The following is a 23239-nucleotide window of genomic DNA, read 5'->3' on the forward strand; positions in this document are numbered from 1 at the left end:
GTTGCAGTTAAGGGTGTCAATTTTAGCTCGGGCTCGGAGGCTCGCTCGAGCTCGGCTCGAAAAAAGCTCGGGTCGAGCTCAGCTCGAATCCTTAACGAGCCGAGCCAAGCCGGCGAGCCGAGCCCGAGTTATACCAGGCTCGGCTCCTTAAAGCTCGTCAAGTAAACATTATCTGCAAAAATAAAAACAACGTACTGAGGGTAGGTATGTCATGAGGGTAGGTATGTCATGTCAACATCATCCGCAAATCAAACGGTTAGAAATTAATTTTGTCCCGTAATTGTCATAACCTTTAACATTTTTTGGTATTTTTTTTCTTAATTGTCATAACATACTACCTTTTCTTAGTAATTTTTCATTTTAAACTTTATAAATCAGCTATTTTACTTTTTCATGATTACTTTTTTTTTTTTTTCTCTACTTTGCTTTTCTACCAACCTGTGCCATGTGGGAAACTCGATAAAACCAAGCTCGATAAAGCTTGCGAGCCTGGCCGAGCCTGACCGAGCCCGAGCCTAGCCTTTGAGCTTAACGAGCCGAGCCTGGCCAAGCTCGGCTCGGCTCGTTTACACCCCTAGTTGCAGTTTTCCTAGAAAACAGGTAATTTTTAGATTTTAGGAAAACAGAGTAGAAAAAGGGTAGACACCAACACAAAAAAGAATATAAAATATCCTACAGTGAATAGACAAAAGTAAACATAAAACAGTATTGAACCCAAGCAAATAAAAGAGAGTGAATGACAAAATTGCATCATTAATATGGAAGATAATTTACAGAACTTTATCAAATGACTGATATTGGTAACAAATCTCAGAATCAATGTTTGGAAAGAATTCAGTGAATATTGCATAATAATACAGGACACTGCTTCAGTATAAAATGTCACCTAAGGGGGGTAAACCGTTTGCCAGTCGTGCTTCTTGCGTCTGCATCTGTGTTGAGTTTTTTTATCTGAAAAGGTACTCTCACCAATGATCTCCATGCGATCTGTATCTGAAGGAGAAAACACCATAAGAAAATTTTCTGAATCAAACCACAGAAGAAAAAAATAGTGGAAAGACATTTTGAGCATTTTTTTTATTTTAAATGGAACTTTTTGAGCATTTATAAAACATAAGTTTTTTTTTTTTTTTTTAATGGCAAGTTATGCATCAGATACAGAACATCAATGAATCATGCAACTTTAATTCCTATAACTATAAGTTATGCGTCAAGTATAATCATATAACTAAAACATGAAAATCAAGAAAATACGAAATTTATCAATTCTTATATTATGCTTATATTATGCTTAATATTGTCTACATTGCAAGCATATTGATGCAAATAAGGTTATGAGACATCGGCATTTCTGATACCCATAAGTGTGGTGCTCATGTTTATCTTAGCTATATTTCACGCATACTGATGTAAATCACGTTCTATGGCATCACCGATAAGTGTGTTCTATGGCATCGCCGATAAGTGTGGTGCTCAAGCTCCACCACCAGAAAAACTTTGCACAAATTGCTAAGTTCAGAATCAGCAACCCCCCAAATACAAACATCTCCACAGATTAGTATAAAAATACTCATGATTGACTGAAGGGACCACCCAAGGGAGGAAGCTGAAACCAGGGGATGCGATGACAAGTGATTTTTGGGAAAGAAGTACTGAACCACCATCCCTAAACGCCTGGGTTCAAAATGGGCACAAATTTGTTTAAGGTTCAGAATGAGCAACTATGGACTTGTAAACACCGCCAAATATCATGAAGGCTTAACCATGTCTCTGAATGTGCCACAGAAGAAGAAACTTATTCAATTTTGTCGGGGAAGCTAGTAAAAACCTGGATACAAGGCATGCACGGATAAAGACAGTACCAACTGCCAACCTATTTCAGTTAGAAGAAGATTGAGCCTCTAGCGCAATGGTCAAAGACTTTGTTCTTCAAACTGTAGATTGGAGGCTCAAAAAAAAGAAAGAAAAAAAACTATTTCAGACCATTCAAAAGAAAAATACTTATCTTTCTAAGTATGGCTAAATAAATACTTATCATTCTAATTAGGTAATATCAAATCTTGTACAACATTCTCTCCTGTACACAAAGGTTCTCATTGAGTTCTCTAACTTTCTACTGTGTCTTGCTATTCCATGAATATAAAGTCCTGGTTCCCGAATCTACTCAAGAAGGGGGGGTCTGATGCAGGTGCAACTCACCATATCTTGAAGATCAACGGTCCTCATGGATCACAAATTCTAAAACAGTCTTTTTTTTCTTTTTAGTTTGCTTTAATTAGTAATTTTCTTTATTTTGGACTTCCAAGAATAGTATTTAGGAATTTAGAGATTTTAGGAGTATGAAAGATTTTAGGAGTATTAGTTATTTTGGGCCAATCAAAGTCCTAGTTTAGTAGTACATAAAGTAGAGAAAAATTAGGAGTTTTTATTCAAATTTAGGATTTGTTTTAGAGAATATTTAGGAGTTTTAATAGTTGTAGACGTTTTCTCATTGTTTGAGTTATATTAGGAAGCGTATGCATAAGTCAATAAATACATGATCTATGTAAACTATTCACCAGCTTTTATGAATAAAATTTTATTTTGGTTGCCTCGGATTTGTCCCGTCGCCGGAATCGTCGCCGGAAAACAGGCCACCGCTGCTTGTGTCGTTGCCCCTTTCCGCAAGCCACCCGCTGCTTGTGCTATTGCCCGTCCCGTTTAAGATTGTTCAAACATTTTTCTTCAAGGTACGATCACCATTACCGGTGATTTTGCCGTTCTTAGCCCTTAAAATCAGTCCCTTGCACCATAAGTTTCAGCCCATATCCATCTTTATTTCAGCCCATAGAGACCCGAGAACCCCATGAATTTCCTTCACTGTTTTGTTCCCGAGCACCACTCTCTCCTATAAAATAGCCGTATAACCTTGCCAAATATCCATGCTCTTTAAACCCCTCCGAAATCCACCTGCAACCTTCTCTTTTAGGCCTCCCAGAAACAGCCCTTAAAACCCACTTTATACCCATCTACTATTACACCCAAACCTCCACTTATATGTCAGCTGATTTAGTCCCTTCACAACCTTTTTTTTTTCTTTCAAACCCAGTCATTCTTTCTAAACAGAGCCCATTAAAGTCCTATTATCAGCACCACCAACCTCACCAAACCATCACCTAAAATCTATATTACTCAGCCATATAAAAACTATCCGATCCCTTGCCTTATTGAAGTAATCTTGATCTTCTTTAAACCTTCCAACATCAAACCACCACCATATTCTTCTTCCCAAACCCAAAGGTTCCCATGTTAGCCTTTAAACCTAAGCTTCCGCTACCGGCCCCTGCGTTATTTGGTATCTGAAATACAAGTGTGACAACCCAAGAGGGGGGGTGAATTGGTCACTTTCAGACATAAAAAGAAACATCTTCCTAACCTCCTTTCTTCATTCAGACATAAAAAGAAACATCTTCCTAACCTCCGTTCTTCACCTCATAGGTAATGGAGTTAATATGTTAGGAATTTTTTATTAAATATTCCTTTTTAGAAAAAAAATAATAAAAAATGGAGCTGCTACTCATGAGAGAGAGAGAGAGAGAGGAGTTTCTTATGAAATTAAAGGGACGTATACCTAGGGGAGCCCATGAAAAGAGAAAGTGAAGGGGAGTAGACACCAGCCTATAGCCTACCAATATCACTTAGTTTCTTTAAATTGAGGGGTGTTTAAAATGGGGTCCACATGTTTATTACAAAAATCTTACGGGATATGGGCAGTTAAGTCATTTGCAAATAATCACTTAGATTGTGAAGTGAGCATAAGGGCCCGCATTGCAACATGAGGGAGTCCTTGAATTTGTGAGACTTAGAAGTGAGTAAGTTTCCGTGATGAGTTAGAAGTCTTAGTGGGTTTGAAGAGTCCTAGTTTGGCTGTAATAGAGTTATATATAATAGAAGTTTATTTCCATAGCTGCTAATGCAGAAGAAGAAGCGGAAAGCGAGGGCTCTTCAAAAGGGAGGAAAAAGAAAGGGTTAGGGAAGCAACATGGAAGCGCCAAGGAAGCGAACAAGAAGGCAAAAAAGTAAAAAAATTTAAAAATAAAATAATTAGAAAATAGTGACAATTAAAAATAAATTTTAATAATTTTTTGTTTTAATGTTTGTAAAATTTGAACGCATGTGAATTCTAGTTTCCAAGTACCATGAGCAAAACAAATCTAATTACCGGAAAAAAATAAAATTACAACCAATAAAACAAATTTACATGCAAATCCAACTCCCAACCATTAATCAAATATCAAAGTTAATGCAAAATTTTCCAAGTCTAAAAAGGACAATTAAATAATTAATCACTATAATTAATTGCTTAAATGAAGAAACTAACATCAATTTTCTTGCAAAATTCCAAAATTGAATATAACTACATATACACATTAACATTACATATACATTAAAATGAAGTGTGAGGGAAGACAATGGTACCATGTCTTGTGGTTGAGGTACTAGCAAAGACGTTTGAGCTTTAACAAACATCTTTTTTGTAGTTCGACACAACCCGAACTCGCCAATGATTTATGTTGACGTATTAAATGTGGGGCCCATGTATAGTATGCCCATGTCTTTCTTCAAGTCAAATGGGGCAAGTAAGCCTACTCAGAGGGAAGACAATGGTACCAAGCGCCCCAAAGCAAGCATGGTGGGAATAAAAAATAACATGACACACATCTCTCTCCATCCCCCTATGTTTTCAACGATCGCTTGATCTCAAGGCATCCATCGTGCACACCTCGCGATATCGGAGTGTGGATGCTCATGAATCAATAACCTACATAAGATCAGAATGAGGAATAAGCACCTCGGTGCGCTCAGATAACTCAATTCGTACATTCTTCAACTCGGTGCAATCACGAGCAAAGTGTCCCGGTTGCTTGCAATTATAACACAACATCTTGGACATATCTTTCTTCTCTTCACACTTACTTGTGTGGCACTTGGTATCATTGCCTTCCAAGTGAGTAGGTTTATTTCTTCCATCTGACTTGAGCGCCTTAACCTTAGCGTGCAGACCTAGAAGTCTATTTCAGATAAAGGTTTCTAAGCTCTATTGAAGTGCTTACAACCTACCTTTGTAGTAATTGTCTACCGTCTTCTGTGTTGGATGGACAATACCCATTTTTGGTTCTTAACCCATCAGGTAATCCCTTTCCATTGCTTCCAGCCTTCCACGCGTATTTGGCTGCGTTTGTTTTTGTCCATAAGTTGACTCCTAAGTTGGATAAGTTAGATGCTTGTTCTGAGAAATGTGTCTTTCTTAGTTATTCCTGTAAACAGAAAGGGTATAAGTGTTACAGACCTACATTGCGATGGTTCTTTGTTTCCGCTTATGTTACTTTCTTTGAGGACATGTTGTATTTTTACTTTGCTCTTGATGCCGGTTTCCTTTTCCATGGAAGGGGAGGGGTGTAGGGGTGTAAACGGATCGAATTAGGAGCGGATATGGCTATATCCGAATTCGATTACAGTATACACTATCCGAATTCGGAGTCGGATTCGGATTCGACAGATATTTAATATCTATTACCGAATTCGTATCCATCGGATATTGTTCGAATTCGGATATTATCCGTATCCGTTTATCCGGTAAATTCGAACATTTTATTGCAGCACTTTATCTTTTTTCTCCTACTTACTCGAATGAATTTTCCAAACTTTAAAACTAGACCTCTACATTCTCTTCATAAAATTAACTCTCAAACCCTAAAATATATAAGATCCTCTTCTTCCTTTTAAAACAAAGGCAGAGAGAGAGAGAGAGAGAGGGAGGCGATGGGGATGGATGATAGTGTTGGTAGTGGCCTTTGGGTTTTTCCTTCTTTTTTTTTTGTACATGATGAAATGAGTTTGGGCTATTTTGATGAAATGGGTTTGGGCTATTTTTGTTTTTATATTTTTTTTCTAAAAAGAATATTCACTTTTCTCATAGAAACAAAAGATAGTGTGTCATTACTAAAAATAAATATTATTAATATTATTAATAATAAATAAAAAGGATTTACTTCTCGGATTCGGATGTTAAACGGATCGGATATACCATTTACCAGATTCGCATCCGCTAAGAGCCGGATATCTCATAAACGGATTCGGATAATATCCGCTTGAAACGGATTCGGATAATATTCACTTTAAACGGATTCGGATGCGGACAGTAATCGAATTTCTGAATATCCATTTACACCCCTAGAGGGGTGGCGTGGCGTGGCTAGGGTTTTGGGTGGGGGCGCCAGGGAAGAAGGCACAAAAAATGGGTGGGCAGCTAGGGTTTTGGGTTTTGATTGGGGTGGCCACTAGGGTTTTTTGTGTTTTTTTATTTTTAGGTTGCTTCACTACTCCTAGGAATCAAAACCTAATGCTTCGATACCATGTTCGATGCAACCAAACCTCCATGAAAGGAGAATAAAGAGCAAAGAGACAAGAAGGAGAGAGAGAGAGAGAGAGGTGAGAGTCTTATATATATATATATATATATATATATGAGAAAAGTGTAGCTACACATACGTGCAGCTAACTTAGCTACACCAACGGCTTAAAATACAGTGGGCCCCACATTGTTTGGGTGATGCAAACCATTCATTTGATGGGCCTTCATATAGATAGGGTGTGCCCAAAAAATCAGCTCTATAGGATCATCCCAACCCTACGATTTGTGGAGGCAAAAATGGACGTGTAAAAACCTTCACAAATCTGTCCATTTTTGCCTCCACAGTTTGAAGGGTGGGGATGATCCTATGGAGCTGATTTTGTGGGCACACCCTATCAATGTGAGGGTCTATCAAATGAATGGTTTGGATCACCCAAACAATGTGGGCCCACTGTATTTTAAGCCGTTGGTGTAGCTAAGTTAGCTACACGTATGTGTAGCTTCATTTAACTCTCTCTCTCTCTCTCTCTCTCTCTCTATATATATATATATATATATATATATATATATATATATATATGTGTGTGTGTGTGTGTGTGTCTACTAGGGTTACATGCAAAGACCAAAATACCCTTCAAACATAGTGGTTGTGTCATCAATGGCAGATGCAAGCGGGGAAACTCCCACTTGGCAGCAGCAGCAGTAGATCCCCGAGTACTCTTCTTACCCGACATACAGGTATAAAATATGGTTCATTATAAAGAGTTCGACGAAGGAAGTGCCATGTCGTTGGGGTAAGGGGCGGGGTGAGGAGCAACATTTATCATAAAATTAATACACTATAACACCTTATATAAAATGCGGCCGCCGTCAAAATTAATGATTAGAGGACCAGTATATATAAGCATCTACTGATACGAACATATCTTTAGCCTTCTATTTTCATGTTAGTATTTTTAGTAGTTTTCTTATTATATTTACAGCAAGAATGTTTCTAGTTTCCTTCTTCTATATTCAGTAGATTTTATAGTAGTTGTCTTATTCTATTTTCAGTAGGAGATCTATATTATGTAGGAAACTCTTTATGATAAAAACAAGTTGTAATCTTCAATTTGGGCAATCAATGAAAAAGTGTCTTCTTCTTCCCCTATTCTTTTCTTGTTCTTAAGGATATCTCCCCGGACGTGAGATTAATTAAGTCTCTTCCAAGCGCCGTATTAAGTGGTATCAAAGCTGACGATCTTCGGCTTGCATATCGATAATCATGGCAGATGGAACCAGACTTAAACAAATTGAGGCGGAATTGAAACTCCATTCTACTGCAATTTCTAAATTGCAAGAATCGGCCTCTCATCATTCGGAAGAGCTTGCGAAGTTGCAGGATGTTGTTGCTCGAATAGAGGCTTCGACTACAAGTCAGTTTACAGAAATTTTACGGCGCTTGGGAGTGACAACCATTGGTAATGTGCCCGCTTATTCGAAAACTGAAGGTAATACTGTCGATTGGAGTGAGATCATTGTTCCACGAATCTCAGCCCCAGCCCCTCCTTCGGGTACATTCCAACCCCGTCATGCAAAGATCGATTTTCCTGAATTAGCAGGCGATGATCCAAAGGGTTGGGTTTATCGTTGTGACAAATTTTTTGGGGTTAATGGAATTGATACGAAGCAAAGGGTGGCTCTAACCTCGATTCATTTAGAAGGAAAAGTTGTTCAATGGCTTCAATGGTTTGAGCACACTCATGGACTTGTTTCTTGGCCGGTCTTCAAAAAGGCTATTTGTCAGCGTTTTGGGCCAAGAGTGAGCGAAGATCCCATTGCGGATATTATAAGGCTTCGACAGTCTGGGACTGTTGCAGCATATCGAGAGCGTTTTGAAAAAATTTCCAGTAAAACTGAAGATATTCCTGATCAATTTTTTATAAGTGCGTTATTTGCGGGACTTAAAGATGAGATTCGACCAGGTGTACAAAAGCTCAAGCCTACTAATCTTGATCAAGCTATTGAGTTGGCCGGGCTAGAGGAGGAATCGATTGATGCTATTAACCGTCGTCTGCGACCCCCTCCTAAACCTGTTGTATTGCCTTCACCGCCATGTTCGAAACCTCAATTTGATGGTAACAATGGCCTTCCTCCCATCAAACACCTCACCGAAAAACAAATGATGGAACGCCGAAAAAAAGGCCTCTGCTACAACTGTGATGAGAAGTTTGTACCGGGACACCGTTGTAAGCGACCCCAACTGTTTCTATTAGAAGGTTTTGATAACGAAGAGGTTGAGGCAGAAATGGAAGATACTGATCTTTCTCCTGAAGAAGTTCCACCTGCGGATTTACAGATATTTGTCTTCGCACTCATAGGCTCGTCGTCATTCCCAACTATGCATATTACGGGGTTTGTAAAAAAATGCCGATTATGATCCTTGTGGATTCCGGGAGCACACATAACTTCCTGGACCACGAATGGCGAAACGATCCGGTTGTGTCACGCAGAAAACAAATCCCTTGCCGGTGACTGTTGTGGATGGAACTCGACTTTTAAGTACAAGGATTTGTCATGAATTTCAGTGGACGAAGCATGGAAATAATTTTTGTGTTGAGGCGTGTTTATTGCCATTAGGCGGCTACGACATGGTTCTAGGGGTACAATGGTTGACAACGTTAGGCCCAATAACGTGGGATTTTGCAAATTTACGTATGGAGTTTTCTCGTGATGGCAAGAAATTTCTTTTACAGGGTTCCACTCGGGTGATGTTCAAACAATAGACTCTCAACAGATGAGCCAAAGAATGCTAGCACAATCATGCTCCCTACATGCAGCAAATATCACTACGAATCTTATCCAGATGATGCCACATGATGACACTAGCGTGGCTTTCAGCAAAAATTGCAAAATTTTAGACCTTGAGGACAAGGTCATTTTGAAGGAGAAGGGAAATTGATACGAACATATATTTAGCCTTCTATTTTCATCTTAGTATTTTTAGTAGTTTTCTTATTATATTTACAGCAAGAATGTTTTTAGTTTCCTTCTTCTATATTCAGTATATTTTATAGTAGTTGTCGTATTCTATTTTCAGTAGGAGATCTATATTATGTAGGAAAGTCTTTATGATAAAAAACAAGCTGTAATCTTCAATTTGGGCAATCAATGAAAAAGTGTCTTCTTCTTCCCCTATTCTTTTCTTGTTCTTGAGGATATCTCCCCGGACGTGAGATTAATTAAGTTTCTCTTCCAAGCGCCGTATTATCTACTTCGACTATGATTTTGAAACACGCCGTGATTGCTACAGCTTAGTCCCAACCTTATAACAGAAAAGAGAAAAGCCCAATTCCATCCGCACTTTCCATTGCCACTAGTGAAGAAAAACTAACAGACCTCAGCTCCAACAGGATAATAGCAAAATATCAATCAACTATTCATAAAAATACACTCAATTAACCCGTACGGGGTTGGCATGTCGGCTGGCATCGGGGGTTTGCTCCCCATAGACACGAGTTCGAATCCCCCGGGCTTAACCGATACAGGGGTGCATCCATAGGGATTAGTCCTGCCCTAAATGGCGTGGGGATACCCTATATCATCAAAAAAACAAAAACAAAAACAATTCAAACAAGACGGTGAACAATCCGAGTAAAGAAACCAAAATAGAACCCAATGTACCAATCCAAATAATTACATAGAAAACCCATAAGATATCCATTAAATTGAACCAATTAATCAAGAAGAGAAGCCAAAGAACAAACCTCCAAACATATCGCCCCAAAACAACACCCTCTCATCATCTCCCTCCTCATCAAACTCATCCCCATACCCAAATTCCACATCTCCTCGATACCCCGCCTCACTCCCATATCCCGACTCATTCCCCATCACATCAAAAAACCCACCATTGCCCAAATTCTCCCTCTCGACTCCACCAACATCCTTCAAATCCCTCCTAACATTCTTCTCCTCACCAACATCCAACGCCCAATTCGCATCCCCATTCACAAACAACTCCCCGCTCGAATCAGTCCCCAAAATTGGGAAATCAGTAGCATATGAGGCCGGAGCTCCGGCCAATGAGCAGCACCGGCGAGTGCCGCTATTGTCGCTGCTCCTACCGGAAACTGACCGGGACCCACGCCGCCTCCGTTTCCGTGCGATCCACCGGAGGGTCCCACCCTGAGGTGGGTTTTGGTCTTCGAAGAGAGTCATCTTGGTGATGTCAAGATTATCGACGGTGATCGGAGGGGCGGTGGTACGGTTGGAGAGGCAGGGTTTCTTGGAGAGGGAGTAGGGTTTTGGAGGGTGAACATCGGATGATTCTAGGGTTTTTTTTAGGGTTTGGTGGAGATTGAATGGATTCCAGCTGTGGAGCTGTAAGGTGCAGGATTTTAGGGCGTGTCGGGAATTTAGGGTTTTGTGTGTCATGATTCCTGGGATTTCACCATCTTTCTTCTCAGATTGAATAGGGGTTTTTGCAAAAGAAATCCTTTACTTTGCTTTATTTGCAACCCCAGTCTTCTTTCTGACAATTTGCAACAGCCCATCCGCGAAATGCCTTCTGCGATAGACGCTAGCAAATCCCAAGATGGGCACATAATCCTACTACAGGGGTGAAAAAATCATCTCCCTAATGATATGAGGGGATTCACTAGTGAAGTTTAATCAGCTTCACCTAACTTATAACATTTATACCACACTCATGTTAGAAGGATTACAAAGATGGTGAAAGAGATGAGCAAAAATGTAGGAAATTCAGCTTTTCAAACAATAATATGCAGTATCTTATGAAAAAGGTAATGACTCAAAGGTGATAGATAGTGATACCACCTCAAAGTGGCAACCCTATCAATACCTACTCCTTTCATACATTAGTTCACTCAAAGGTGATTGATATACACCACCTAGCATTACTGTAGATGAGTAGGCCCCACTGCTGGTGGGCCGCTGACTAAATATCTCGTCATTTGGATGATGCTGTCAAACATTGTAGTCCCTCGCCTGTTAGAATATGTGAGATCTCACCGTATACTGGGTTCAGTTGGATTATCTTGGAGGTAGATTGGGCATAGATGAGGTAACCTAGATAGATTGTGCAACTAAATAGTATGATATCTTTCCATAATTATTCAGATTTGATTTGATCCTATGTTTTATCACCTAAGTGCTCAGCACGAATTCATTCTCTGAATATGAGCCAATATCAATAGAAAACCTCTGGACTTTATCATCACCCACCTTCCTCCCTTTCCATTATACATCACAAGATGGCGTCTGGCTGGGGAATATCGGGAACGAAGGTCGGTGCTACGATTTCTGGAACGAATTTAGCGAGTGCATGTCACGTTGCAGGGAGCCAAAGGACTGCTCCCTTCTAAGAGAGGACTACTTCGAATGCCTTCACCATTCAAAAGAGGTTCGTCTCTTACTCTCCAAGTACGCATATCTGCCATTCCAATCATTTAAAAACCCCAATCTCTTCTTATTCTCTCCCTTTTATCACCAATGCCAAGAATCTCAGATGAAAGCTTCTTATTTTGAATTTGATGTTTATCAAGTTCAAATTATTTGCTTGATTACTCCAGACCTAGGCGTTGCAAAGTGTTGATTTTTCGAAACCGGATGAACTAATCTAGATTGGCAGTGGTCCCATTTATATGAATGTGTGTATATGCGTTTTTATTTTCTCTTTTTGGCTATGCTAATTTTCTTTTATTGGTTACTAGTTGTTGTTTCCATGTATTCCACTGCCAGGATAAAGAGGAAATTGATATCAATTAGTGGAGTTGTAGAATACAAAGAGATGATTTTCTCTGTCGTTTCAATGTTCACTTATTGGGAACATGGGTGGTGTGATTGGAGGTCATTCATTGCACACCAATGGGGTTGAGTGTCTTGATAACACTAAGAAGTATGATATAAAAGACCTTTGGCTTTTTTGGAGTGTTCATTTTGCTCATTGGAAGCATGGTTCTAAATTTTGGTTTCGGCTAGAATTTTGGACTTATCCGAAACCGAAATCCCAAAATTTTGGGTGAAATTCCATACGGCTAACAAAATGCCGTTTTTTTTTTTTTGGGAGTGAAATTTCGGTAATTCCGTTTGAAATACTTTAATGGAATAAAAAAATACTATTCTATTACGAATTTCGATGAAATGCCAAAAATTTCCGAAACGGTCCACACCGAAATTTGAAAACGATGATTGGAAGTTGGAGTAGATGTATGGCATAGATGAGAAGTCCAGGATTAGTGGGGTTAAATAATGCATTGCAATTGTTGTTCGAAAAAAACAAAAGAATGCATTCCAATTGCTAGGAATAAGAAGGAATTTGGTATTTGTTGTACACTTAATAGAATAGAAGCACTCACATTATTTGATGGAATCGATGGCATTTCCTAATAGAAATGTTGGAGCTCAAGGACCAACACTTTTTTATAAGATGGCCTAGTACATTTCCACGGCAATGTGACATGAAATAAAGGACCTCTTGTCTTTGTGGTGGGGATGCTTGTTTTGTTACTGATGCCACCGGAGAGTGAGACAACGCTGCTACTGGAACGACGGCCATCCGCCACTACTTGTCGAGCATAGGGAGGACTCGAATGGATCCTTATCCATCCACAGGATAATCACGCAGGGAGGGGTACGACGATAAGCCATTTGCCGATAAGAAAGGCATTCTCGACTAGTAAAGGAATTAGTCATAGGGATAGGGATGAAAAAGAGAATCTCGATCTAGATCGCACTCGACCGATTCAAGAAAGAGTGAGATAGGATAGAGCATTCCCTAGACTCAATCTTATGTGGAAAACGACCCGGCCGTGGAAAAGAACAGATATATCCGGAATCCAGATCTTCTTTCTTTATGAGGAGTGCTCTACATCAAGATCGAGTCTCTAGACCTTGGCATTCATCTCGTTCTCTTAGTCGATCGAACCCTTGGCTTGATCATATTATTTTATGAGAAAAGTGTACCTACATGATCGATTAAGTAAATAACTTATCTACTCCATCTGCCCAAAATACAATGGACCACATTGTTAGGATGATCCAAAGCATTCATTTGATAGGCCCTGACATATGACATAGATAGGGTAGTGATAAAAAATATCAGCTCCATAAGACCATCCTAACCTTTACATTTGTGGAGGTTAAAAATGAGTGGTGGGCCACTGACTAATTTCTCCTCGATTGGATGATACTATCTAAAATCGTAGTCCCTGTACCCACGCTCCCCACTTCGTATTACACGCCGCACCCACTTTCCGAGCGAGCGAGAGAGAGAGAGAGAGATGGCCTCTGGTTGGGGAATAACGGGGAACAAAGGTCGTTGTTACGATTTCTGGATAGATTTCAGTGAGTGTATGTCACGTTGCAGAGAGCCCAAGGACTGTTCCCTTCTAAGAGAGGACTACCTTGAATGCCTTCACCACTCTAAAGAGGTATTTCTGTAATTTCAATCATTTCCAAACCCTAGCTCCTTTTTTTTTTCTCTGATGAAATCTTGTTGTTTTGGATTTTATGGTTATCAAGTGCAAATTCTTTGCTTGATTACTCCAGACCTAGGTTTTGGAAAGTGCGATTTTTCGAAATCGGATGAACTATTCGAGATGGGATGGATCCCATTATATGGATGTGTTTTTATTTTCTCTATTTTGGCTATTTAGGGCTAATTTTTACTTATTTCTTACTTGCTGTTGTTTCCATGTATTCTCTCTTCTTTTCCTAGTGTTTTTTTTTCTCTCTTTGAATTTTTCGACCCCAAAAAGTTACATAATCTAATTTTGTTTAATTCTTTATACTTTTCAGTCGATTGTATTTGTATTGATGATCTCACTGTTGATATGTAAATGATTTCAATTGTTGGGTGCTGGTGTTCTTGAATCTTGATGATAAAAACTGTTGATTCGGGATGTTGTAGAGTACTTACACACGATTTTCTTTGTCTTTGGCAATGATTTATTCACTTATTGGAAATGTGGGTTGTGTGGCTGCATGTCAAATATTGCATAACAATGGAGTTTAATATGTTGATAAGACTCAAGTGGTATGAAATGAAGGGCCTTTCGCTTTTTTGCTTTGTCATTTTCATCATAGGAGTTGGAGTAGACGCTTACAATAGATTGGACGTCCATGATTATTGGCGTTAAATAATGAATTACAATTGTTGTTCAGAATTTTTTTAAAAAAAAGAAAAAGAAAGCATTCAATCTCTAGGAATATGAAGGAATTTAGAATCCCTCGTCATTCTTTGATGGAAAAGATGTCTTTTCCTAATGGAAATAAAATTTGTGCAATCAGAGCTTAATTGCAAAAGACCAAATGCATGCTCTCTTTTTTATACTGTGCTAAGTACATTTCCATGGAAATGTGGCATGAAATGAAGGGCCTTTGGCCTTGTGGCTCGGGCATATTATGTTGGTGATAGCGTTTTTTGTGACAATGTTGTTTTTATAGGTTTTTTCATTGTACAACTAGGTCACATTGATTAAACATTTTCAAAAGTTCAATTTGGCTTGCCTTTTGATCTATTACTGGTAATTGTTTAGAATTTCAGTAGCCGTGGTCGATAAATGGAAAAATGTCAAAAAAAAAAAAAAAAAACGAAAGAAAGAAAACTTTCTTGGATGGTTGTCCCTATTCAGACCTGCTCTCGTGGGCTCCGATCTCTACCTGCGCGATGCTTTCTTTAGTGGTACCTCATGCTGTTATGTGGGGATTGGCCTCCTTTTGATTTGTCAAAATTTTGAGTTGTATCTTTCATTTCGTTTTGGTCAGTGGAATGGAACGTTTCGACATTTTGGTTGTTTCGGCGTTTCGTTTCAGATAAGACACTATTGCCTGAGAAAATATGTTTAATAATTGATTAAAAAAATTGCTAAATATATATAAGAAACCATCATATGGATCAAATTTAATAAAAAAAAAAACATCTTTTAGGAGAAAATATTAAATTTATTACAATATATTAATAAAAGAAAGAAAATTAATAGGTTTTAGATGGGTATATATAGGTTATGTTCACTTGCTTTCCAGATCGTGGAAAGGAAAAGAAAAGTATCCTAATTTCCCGTTGAAAGGTGAAAGAAGTATGTTTAGTTGGTTTCCATGAAACTTTTTTTTGTTTATCTGGAGCATAAAAGTATAATTTCCATCATGTGAAAAGTTTCCTGAGCTTTCCCCGATATCCCACCGAATCTTTTCCGTTGCTAAGCAACTGACTCGTCGACCTTTCCTTCGATAGAAACCCGAGAACTCGTCTCTCTCCCTCTCTCACACAGATCAAAGCACTGACCAAGATCAAAGCGACCGCCTAGCCATTTTTTTCTGACGGAACTTGAGACCAGTCCTCCACCCTAGTCGAGCAGCACCTAACTGGGCCCCTCTCCCACGAGCATCGTCGCTTGCCGCACTGCCAATCAAAGCACCGACGCCTTGCCTCTCTCTCACAACCACCGAAAGCTTGCCGCAACACCAAACCAGGATCCTCTCTCACGACCGTTCAAAGCATCCATGCTTGTAGCACTGCCCCCTCTCCCATTGGTATGAAAACATCCAGGCTTGCAGCACCGCTCCCTCTCCCACGGGTGGAAGGAAGAATCGTGAAGGACTGCAGAAGAATCGACTTCGAAGGAAGAAAAAGGATGTAAGCGGCATTTTACAATTTGTTTTAAGGGGGAAGGGATACGAATGTCTTTAAAAATTTATAAAGATACGAATGTCTTTAAAAATTTCTTTTTAATTTTTAATTTTTTCTATTATTGTATTCGTTTATGCTGTTCTTTGAGTTTCTTTTTTGCCGTGTCAGTTTCTCGGGGTTTCCGGCCCGAGGAAAGCAACTGAAAATACCTTTCAAATGTAAAACAGTCAAAACAACTAAAAACAAGGGTAAAACAGTAAAAAACTAGAGAGAGAGAGAGATGACGTTCGGTCGGGGAATAACGGGGAACAGAGGTTGGTGCTACGATTTCTGGACAGATTTCAGCGAGTGCATGTCACATTGCAGGGAGCCAAATGATCGGTCCCTTCTAAGAGAGGACTACCTCGAATGCCTTCACCACTCAAAAGAGGTCCGTCGCTTACTCTTCAAATATGTATGTAAGCCACTTCAATCATTTTGAAACCCTACCCCTTCTTCTCTTTTGTTTATCATCAATGGAAGAATCTCAGATGAAAGCCTGTTGTTTTAGATTTGATGGTTATCAAATGCAACTTCTTTGCTTGATTACTCCATGCCTATGCGTTGCAAAGTGCAATTTGTCAAAATCTGATGAACTATTCTAGATTAACAGAGTTTCCATTATATGAATGTGTGTGTATGTGTATTTTATTTTCTCTTTTTTGCTATCTTGGGCTAGTTTTCTTTTATTGGTTACGTGTTGTTGTTTCCATGCATTGTTTCCCGTTTTCCTAGTGTTCCTTTCTCTCTTAACTTTTTGACCCCTAAAAGTTACTTAAGACTGGATACTTGATGCTGATGTCTAATTCTGTTTAATTCTTTATACTTCACCAGAATTTTATTGGTAATCTCACCATTGATGCACAAAATATTTCAAATATTGAATGCTGTGTTCTTGATGATAAAAACTGTCATTTACGGAACGTCCAAGATTATTTGGAATAAAAAATGTATTCCGCTACCAGGATTAAAGAGGAAATTGATATCAATTAGGGGAGTTGCAGAGCAAAACGACACGATTTTCTTTGTCTTTGGAAATGATATATTCACATTGGAAATGTGGGTGGTGTGATTGGATGTCAATGGTTGCATACCAATGGGGTTTAGTATGTTGATAAGACTAAGAAGTATGATATGAAGGACCTTTGGTATTTTTGGCTTGTTCATTTTGATAATTCGAAATTGAAGTAGATGTATGAGTTAGATGAGAAGTATATGATTATTGGACTAAGTAATGCATTGCAATTGTTGTTAAAAAATATATATATAACCTTTAAAAAAACAATATAAAAGAATGCATTCCAATTGCTAGGAATAGGAAGGAATTTGGTATCTGTTGTATAATTAATAGAGCAGAGGCACTCACATTCTTAAATGGAAAAGATGTCATTTCCTAATAGAAATGTAATCGGTGCAATTGGAGCTCAAGGACAAAAGACCTATTGTATGTTCTCTTTTTTATAAGATGGGTAAATACATTTCCATGACAATGTGACATGAAATGAATGGCCTTTTGTCTTGTGGCTTGGGCATATTTATTAGAACTTTAGCATGTGCACAAAAAGCAGACGATGGCCGAGTCACTGTTGCTATTTTTGACAATATCCGTTGTGCAGGTTTTTTCGTTCTATAACTAGATTATATTGATTAAAAATTTCCAAAAGTTCATTGTGGCCAACCTATTGATGTATGTTGCTGTTATTTGTTTAGAATTCGGTAGCAGTAGCGGATAAGTAGAAAATGTAAGAAGAAAAAAAAAGAAAAAACTGTGGGATGGTTGTCCCAATAGAAGTAAAATGACTTGGTTAATCGGTCAATGATTTTTAAATCTAAAAGAGATACTGTCCTTGGTATAGGATAATCATTTATATTATTTTGGTGCCTGTATCGATTATCAATATCGGCTAGCTTGCTTGCGATTGAATTGGCTTGCACATTTTGTCAATATTCCCTGCGAATCGAACAATACTATGCTATTGCCTCTGCTTGTATTGGTCGTATTTACTTTGTTCGATGGGTTAATGGTGGCCTTGGTATATGATAGCTCATACAATGGCAATAAATGGTGGTTGAAGTTTCTATGAATAATGACGATTGTGGAGGACACATAAAACATGAAATATGAATAGAAAGATTGCATCGTTCATTTAGGTGGATGGAATTTGATTGGTTGGTCCATGTGGAACAAGTTGAAGGAGGGGTTTCCTCATTTAGGAAAAGGGTAAGGTTGGAATAGGTGATGGTAAAAGCAAGTTTTGCTAGAGAGGTGTTAGGTGGTACTTTTGATGTTAGGTTCCCAAATATATTCAAAAGGCTTGCTAACCCAAAAGCATTGGTTCATGAATATGCTCACACGTCTGGTTCAAAGCCAGTGAGGAGTCTTGTCATTAGGGAGTGTTTCTCTAAGAGAGTGATGATGAACCCTTAAAACTACTCAATGTTCTGGAGGAGGCTTTCGTTTCTCCACCCTGAACATATGATGAAGCAATGTTTAAAAACGCGGATGTGATGCGGAACGCGGCCAAATAAAATCCTTGTCGACTCGGCGCAGACGCGGCCAAGAACGCGGTTGACGAGGTTGACGCAGTCATAACTCGGGAGAGTCAAAAGAGTTTATTGACTCTATAGGACAAAACGCGGAATGCGGATGTGGTGCAATGCGGAACGCTGCCAAGGCAACAAAAGGAGTCGACTCGGGGGTGTTCCTTGTCGAGTCAAGGAGTTTTTAAACACTGTGATGAAGTGATTCGGTCTTTCAAGCAGGTAAATGCCCATATTATTGTATGCATTTACTTAGATTAGTTTCTAACTGTTTCTCGTCTATTCGGAAACTTGTCTTGCCTCTGATAGAAATTCGTTGACAGTACCAAGCACATCAAGATAAAAATGTGGATTGGTGCCTTAATGACAAAGGGATATTGTACCGGCCATTCAAAAAAAAAAGAAAAAGGACATTGCACCAATGGCCTCTTGTGGGTTCCTACAGTCCAACTAAAACATCGAAGCATATTTTTATGCCATGTCTATGGGCATTGCATAATTGGATTCTCTTCTTTGGAATATCTAATGTGAATGTCTACATTATTGAATTTAGAACCCTTGCAGAACCCTAGAGATGGTGGTTTCCTTTGATAGGGAACTCAAGTTCGAATTGCCTACATATTTACAGGAGCAATATGTTTACCAAGGTTCTTTATTAGTAGACCTACTCACCCATATGGCCATATTCATAGGAGAAATATGTTTACACCAGTTCTTTATTAGACATAATAATCTGTGTGAGTTCACTTCTACTTGTACACATGTTTTTAAATTTCGACCGAAATCCACCGACACTGAAATCGCTATTACCCGAAATGGTATTTTATTTAGGCCGAAATTTCGGAATTTCCTTTTTCCCTGAAATTTCACCCAAAAAACCTGTTTTTTTTTAATTATTTTAAAATTTCGGCCGAATAAAATACTCTTTTTCTTGTTTCGCCGGATTTCGGCCAAAATTTCGAAATTTCGTTTTTGGTGGGTCCGAAACCGGTATTGAAACCGGAAGTTAAAACCTTGCCTGCACATGTCATAGATTAATCGGCTTCATCACTAGTTTTCCTTTTTTTTCCCCCTTTTCCAGCACATCAAATTTCTTCAAGAAGATACTCTAGAGATTTTTCATATTTAGGTTCCTAGACCAGGTAGCATCAATATGTGTTGCAATACAAAGTGAGGAGTTTGAAGCTTGTAATATTCCATTGTGTACCACTTGGCTTATCTGATTACTTCATAAAACAGCTTCAAGAAAGTTTTCTTGGCTGTTGAGATGCAATTGAAACCTTCAATAGGTTTATCCAAAATGCATCTGCTACACATGGGTATTAAGCCCAAGTGATTAGATTCTGAAACAGTTATCTGTTCATATTATATGATTTATCCCGGTTGTCATTTTTTTATTATGGATCCCAGTGTTTCTTATGAACCATCCTACCGCTGAGCGTTAGACATGACATTTTGAACTTTTGTATGGTTTGGGATAAATTGTATCCATAGTGGAAGAAATAATACTAGTTAAACATGACCTTTTTTCTTCTTCTGGCAGGCTCTGCACCTTTTTAGTTTTGTAGTAGGAGTGCATTGTGCTCCCCGTGTTTCTGGTGGCTTACATAAAATGTGACTATATGCATGAACTTGTTAATTTGCAGTGGCAAACATATATCTTACATGAATAACATTTCAATAACGCTGAAAAGTTCCGTGAAAATAAAGTTACATGTCCTCAACTAGTGGTGGAAAAATTTATACCTTGTTTTGATTCCTCCAACAATGACTAAGCTGGATTTGAATGTTTTTGCAGTTCCAACGAAGGAACAGAATTTATAAAGAGGAGCAGCGTCAATTAAGAGCAGCTGCGCGGAAGGGCAAAGAGGAAGGTGGAGGGGGCGTTGAAAGCCATCATTAGTAGCATCCCATCAGGTGGTCTTTTAAACTGAAAGAATAAAAAATGAATGGATCATTTCCTGTTCGACATTTGTCCGTTTTGGTGTCCTTGTTAGCTTGCTGGATTGTGCTAATGCCAAGGTAACAATAGACTATGCTCATGTGTGAACTCTGTTGATTTGTAATATTGATGAGATGCCTTTTATCCTTTTTGATAGATTGATTTAAGTACAAACTTTGTCATGCTCTCTTATATTGACTTCATCTCTTGCATGGATTAGCTTAGAGATACCCTAAATAGTAAATACTATGCAAATTGATCTTCACACGGTAGCACATCTGAAGATAATATGCGCAAACTTGAACATTGACTACAGAAAAGTGGGGTTTATCAACTGTAGTGACAATGGCACTGTCGGGATGCAACGGGGTCTTAGATTTGTCTCTCTGAATTCGGTGCCATCTCGTCGAAGAGGAGAGGTTCTTTTGGAAAGAACATTGAGGGATGGATGCCATGGAGTCGTTGCTCCTGTTAGAGAATTAGTCATTCTCCTCAGTTGGCTCCGTTAATCGGACTCATATAAAGTGGTTTGATTAGGAAGAAAAAGTCTGTACTTTATACACTAACATTTGCCGGGAGTTTACCCATCTAATGGAGATACTTGTAGAAAACCATGAGCTCCAGAGGGCTCATGAACTAATACTTTCTCTCGACAAAAATCTGAGAAGAATCAAGCTGCAGCAACATTGTCAGCACTCAAATGCAAAAGAGAAATGGTGTGGGGTATCTGCATTTTTGTATAGCAGGTCCCTGCCCTGTAGCAAGTCTGAACTATCCACTTGGTCGGTCCCATTTGGATTATCCAATGGGTCAATAAATCTCCCATCGGATGATTTTGACCATCCATATTCAAAATAAAAATATGGGCTGCAGCCTGATTAAACGGATCAGATTGTTAGGATCATCTAACTGTAGTTATTGCCCCATGTGTAATCTAAGGTGGAGCCCACCTAGTTGATGGTCATGATTCATAAAGGCGGGGCCCACCAAGTATATGGGCGTGATTCATCAAAAGCGGGCCCCAGCTAAATCTAATGTAGGTGTGCTGTATCATGTTTTTAAGTACCTGGTAAGTAAGAATCAAGAATCAATGCTTAATTTAGTCATTTCTCTTGGTCAAACGTGCATTTCTTATTGATGTCCTGAAGGCTTGCTGGGCCACCATGTTCAACCACTATTTCAATGATTCAAAGGTTTGATCTGATCATCGATCTGTTCGTACGAAACCCAATTAGGTAACTATTACAGTTGAAAAATGTATCAGTTGCCACATCAAGTTCAAAACTTCCATTTTAGTTCATTATCACCAACATAAATCATCCATATCAGGGAAGATGTTCCCATGACCCTTGGTGCGAGCCAATGTTGGCACTTGCTCTTCTACGTGATGATCCTGGCCGTCCATTGCGCAGCCTCAATCCATCATACAGGTTTGATGGATCTCAACGTTCGGACCTACTCCAACTTCCTTCGTGCAGCTTTGCGAGGGCGACACCAGCACTTGCAGTGTGGTAGTGATCCAAGCATGTGCTTGGACCATGAGAAGAACCCTTGGGGAGGTACCACATGTTGCTGGCAACAATTTTGCAAGGACACAGTGAATGATCCGAATCACTGCGGTGAATGCGGACCTTAGCAGCAGGAACCTCCTCTCGGGGTGCCGCTTCCACCTCAGAACGTCAATTCGGCGCTCCTTAGGAAGGATCTTTCAGTAGCGCGACCCCAGAGAGACATGGGGCAATAACTAGTGGGTTGCGATTTAGTGGTGTTTTCCACCAATAAATTGCATTCCAAGACCTCGATTTTGGAAGGATTGATCCAATGTACATAGCTTATACCCTTGTTTAGAGTTGGCCCCACTGTCTGATCACCTTCAAGTTAGGATCTAGTAGTGGTCATTCTTCTCTATACTGATTTTCATTCACTGAATTCACTACTAAATAACTCTCCCTTTTGAGTTGATTTACAACTGATCATTCCATCTAACAGAATGACTTACACTGCCTGATCACCTTCATACATGACTCGGGCAATTTGAATACTATCAAGAAAAGATGAGTTAAATCATGCTCTTTAGTCTCATTGGCTTGGAGTTACTGTGCTATGTCCTTGCCTCTCTTTATAGAAGTTTTGGCATCTAGAAATCTGTTTTGAGGATCAGCTAAGGCAGGCAGAAGTCGGGACTATGTTTTTCTTTATTGAAATGGGGAGTAGCAGTTTCCATATGAGTTCAAGCCTTTCAAGGCTTTTGTCTTTGCATGGTGAAGTCAAAAATGAAATTGATTTTCTGTTCATAAGTCTTCTTCATTTGATTTTATATATTGGACAGGAACACACCAAAAAATTGATTGCTAACCTAACAACAACCAACATGGGAAATCTATATAATTACATATTATTAGGTGCTGACATAGACACCCTTTTAATTAGGCATGACACCCGTGTCTGTTTGTCGTATTTAGGCATCAACACTGGGTTCAAAACCACCCGTAGATCGCCACAAATGAAGTGGTAGTCAATTTCAATGTGATGAGTTTGAGTACGGAACACAAGATTGGCTGCTATAGGCGACTGAAAGATCATCACAGAGTGAGGGGATGGCATGAGGAAAACAATAACATCCTGAAGAAGTGATTTTACCCAGGAAATGTCAATTGCAAAATAAGAAAGGTTTCGACATTTTGTTTCAATG

The 23239-nt window shown here is 39.0% G+C and overlaps 2 protein-coding genes across 3 annotated transcripts; one reads left to right on the forward strand and one right to left on the reverse strand.

The window, feature by feature from the left end:
- Positions 1–737: 737 nt before the first annotated feature.
- Positions 738–11095, reverse strand: LOC143852829 (uncharacterized). 2 transcript variants are annotated; one of them, XM_077362448.1, is made up of 2 exons: positions 10141–11095; positions 738–987 (listed from the first exon to the last, which is right to left on the reverse strand). In XM_077362448.1, exons 1-2 carry the CDS (start codon positions 10808–10810, stop codon positions 887–889), a joined length of 771 nt encoding a protein of 256 aa, XP_077218563.1. In that variant the 5' UTR covers positions 10811–11095; the 3' UTR covers positions 738–886. The 2 variants fall into 2 exon arrangements, with proteins under 2 accessions (XP_077218563.1, XP_077218562.1); XM_077362447.1 differs by having other exon boundaries at positions 738–993; positions 10141–11087.
- Positions 11096–13628: 2533 nt separating this feature from the next.
- On the forward strand, positions 13629–20721 carry LOC143852631 (NADH-ubiquinone oxidoreductase-like protein). The gene is made up of 2 exons (XM_077362113.1): positions 13629–13827; positions 20404–20721. The coding sequence occupies exons 1-2, from the start codon at positions 13678–13680 to the stop codon at positions 20506–20508; spliced, it is 255 nt and encodes an 84-aa protein (XP_077218228.1). The 5' UTR covers positions 13629–13677; the 3' UTR covers positions 20509–20721.
- Positions 20722–23239: the final 2518 nt, after the last annotated feature.

Source organism: Tasmannia lanceolata, unplaced genomic scaffold, assembly GCF_043159265.1.
Source record: "Tasmannia lanceolata isolate RefF3 unplaced genomic scaffold, GAP_Taslan_0.1 ptg000019l, whole genome shotgun sequence".
Classification (NCBI taxonomy): Eukaryota; Viridiplantae; Streptophyta; class Magnoliopsida; order Canellales; family Winteraceae; genus Tasmannia; species Tasmannia lanceolata.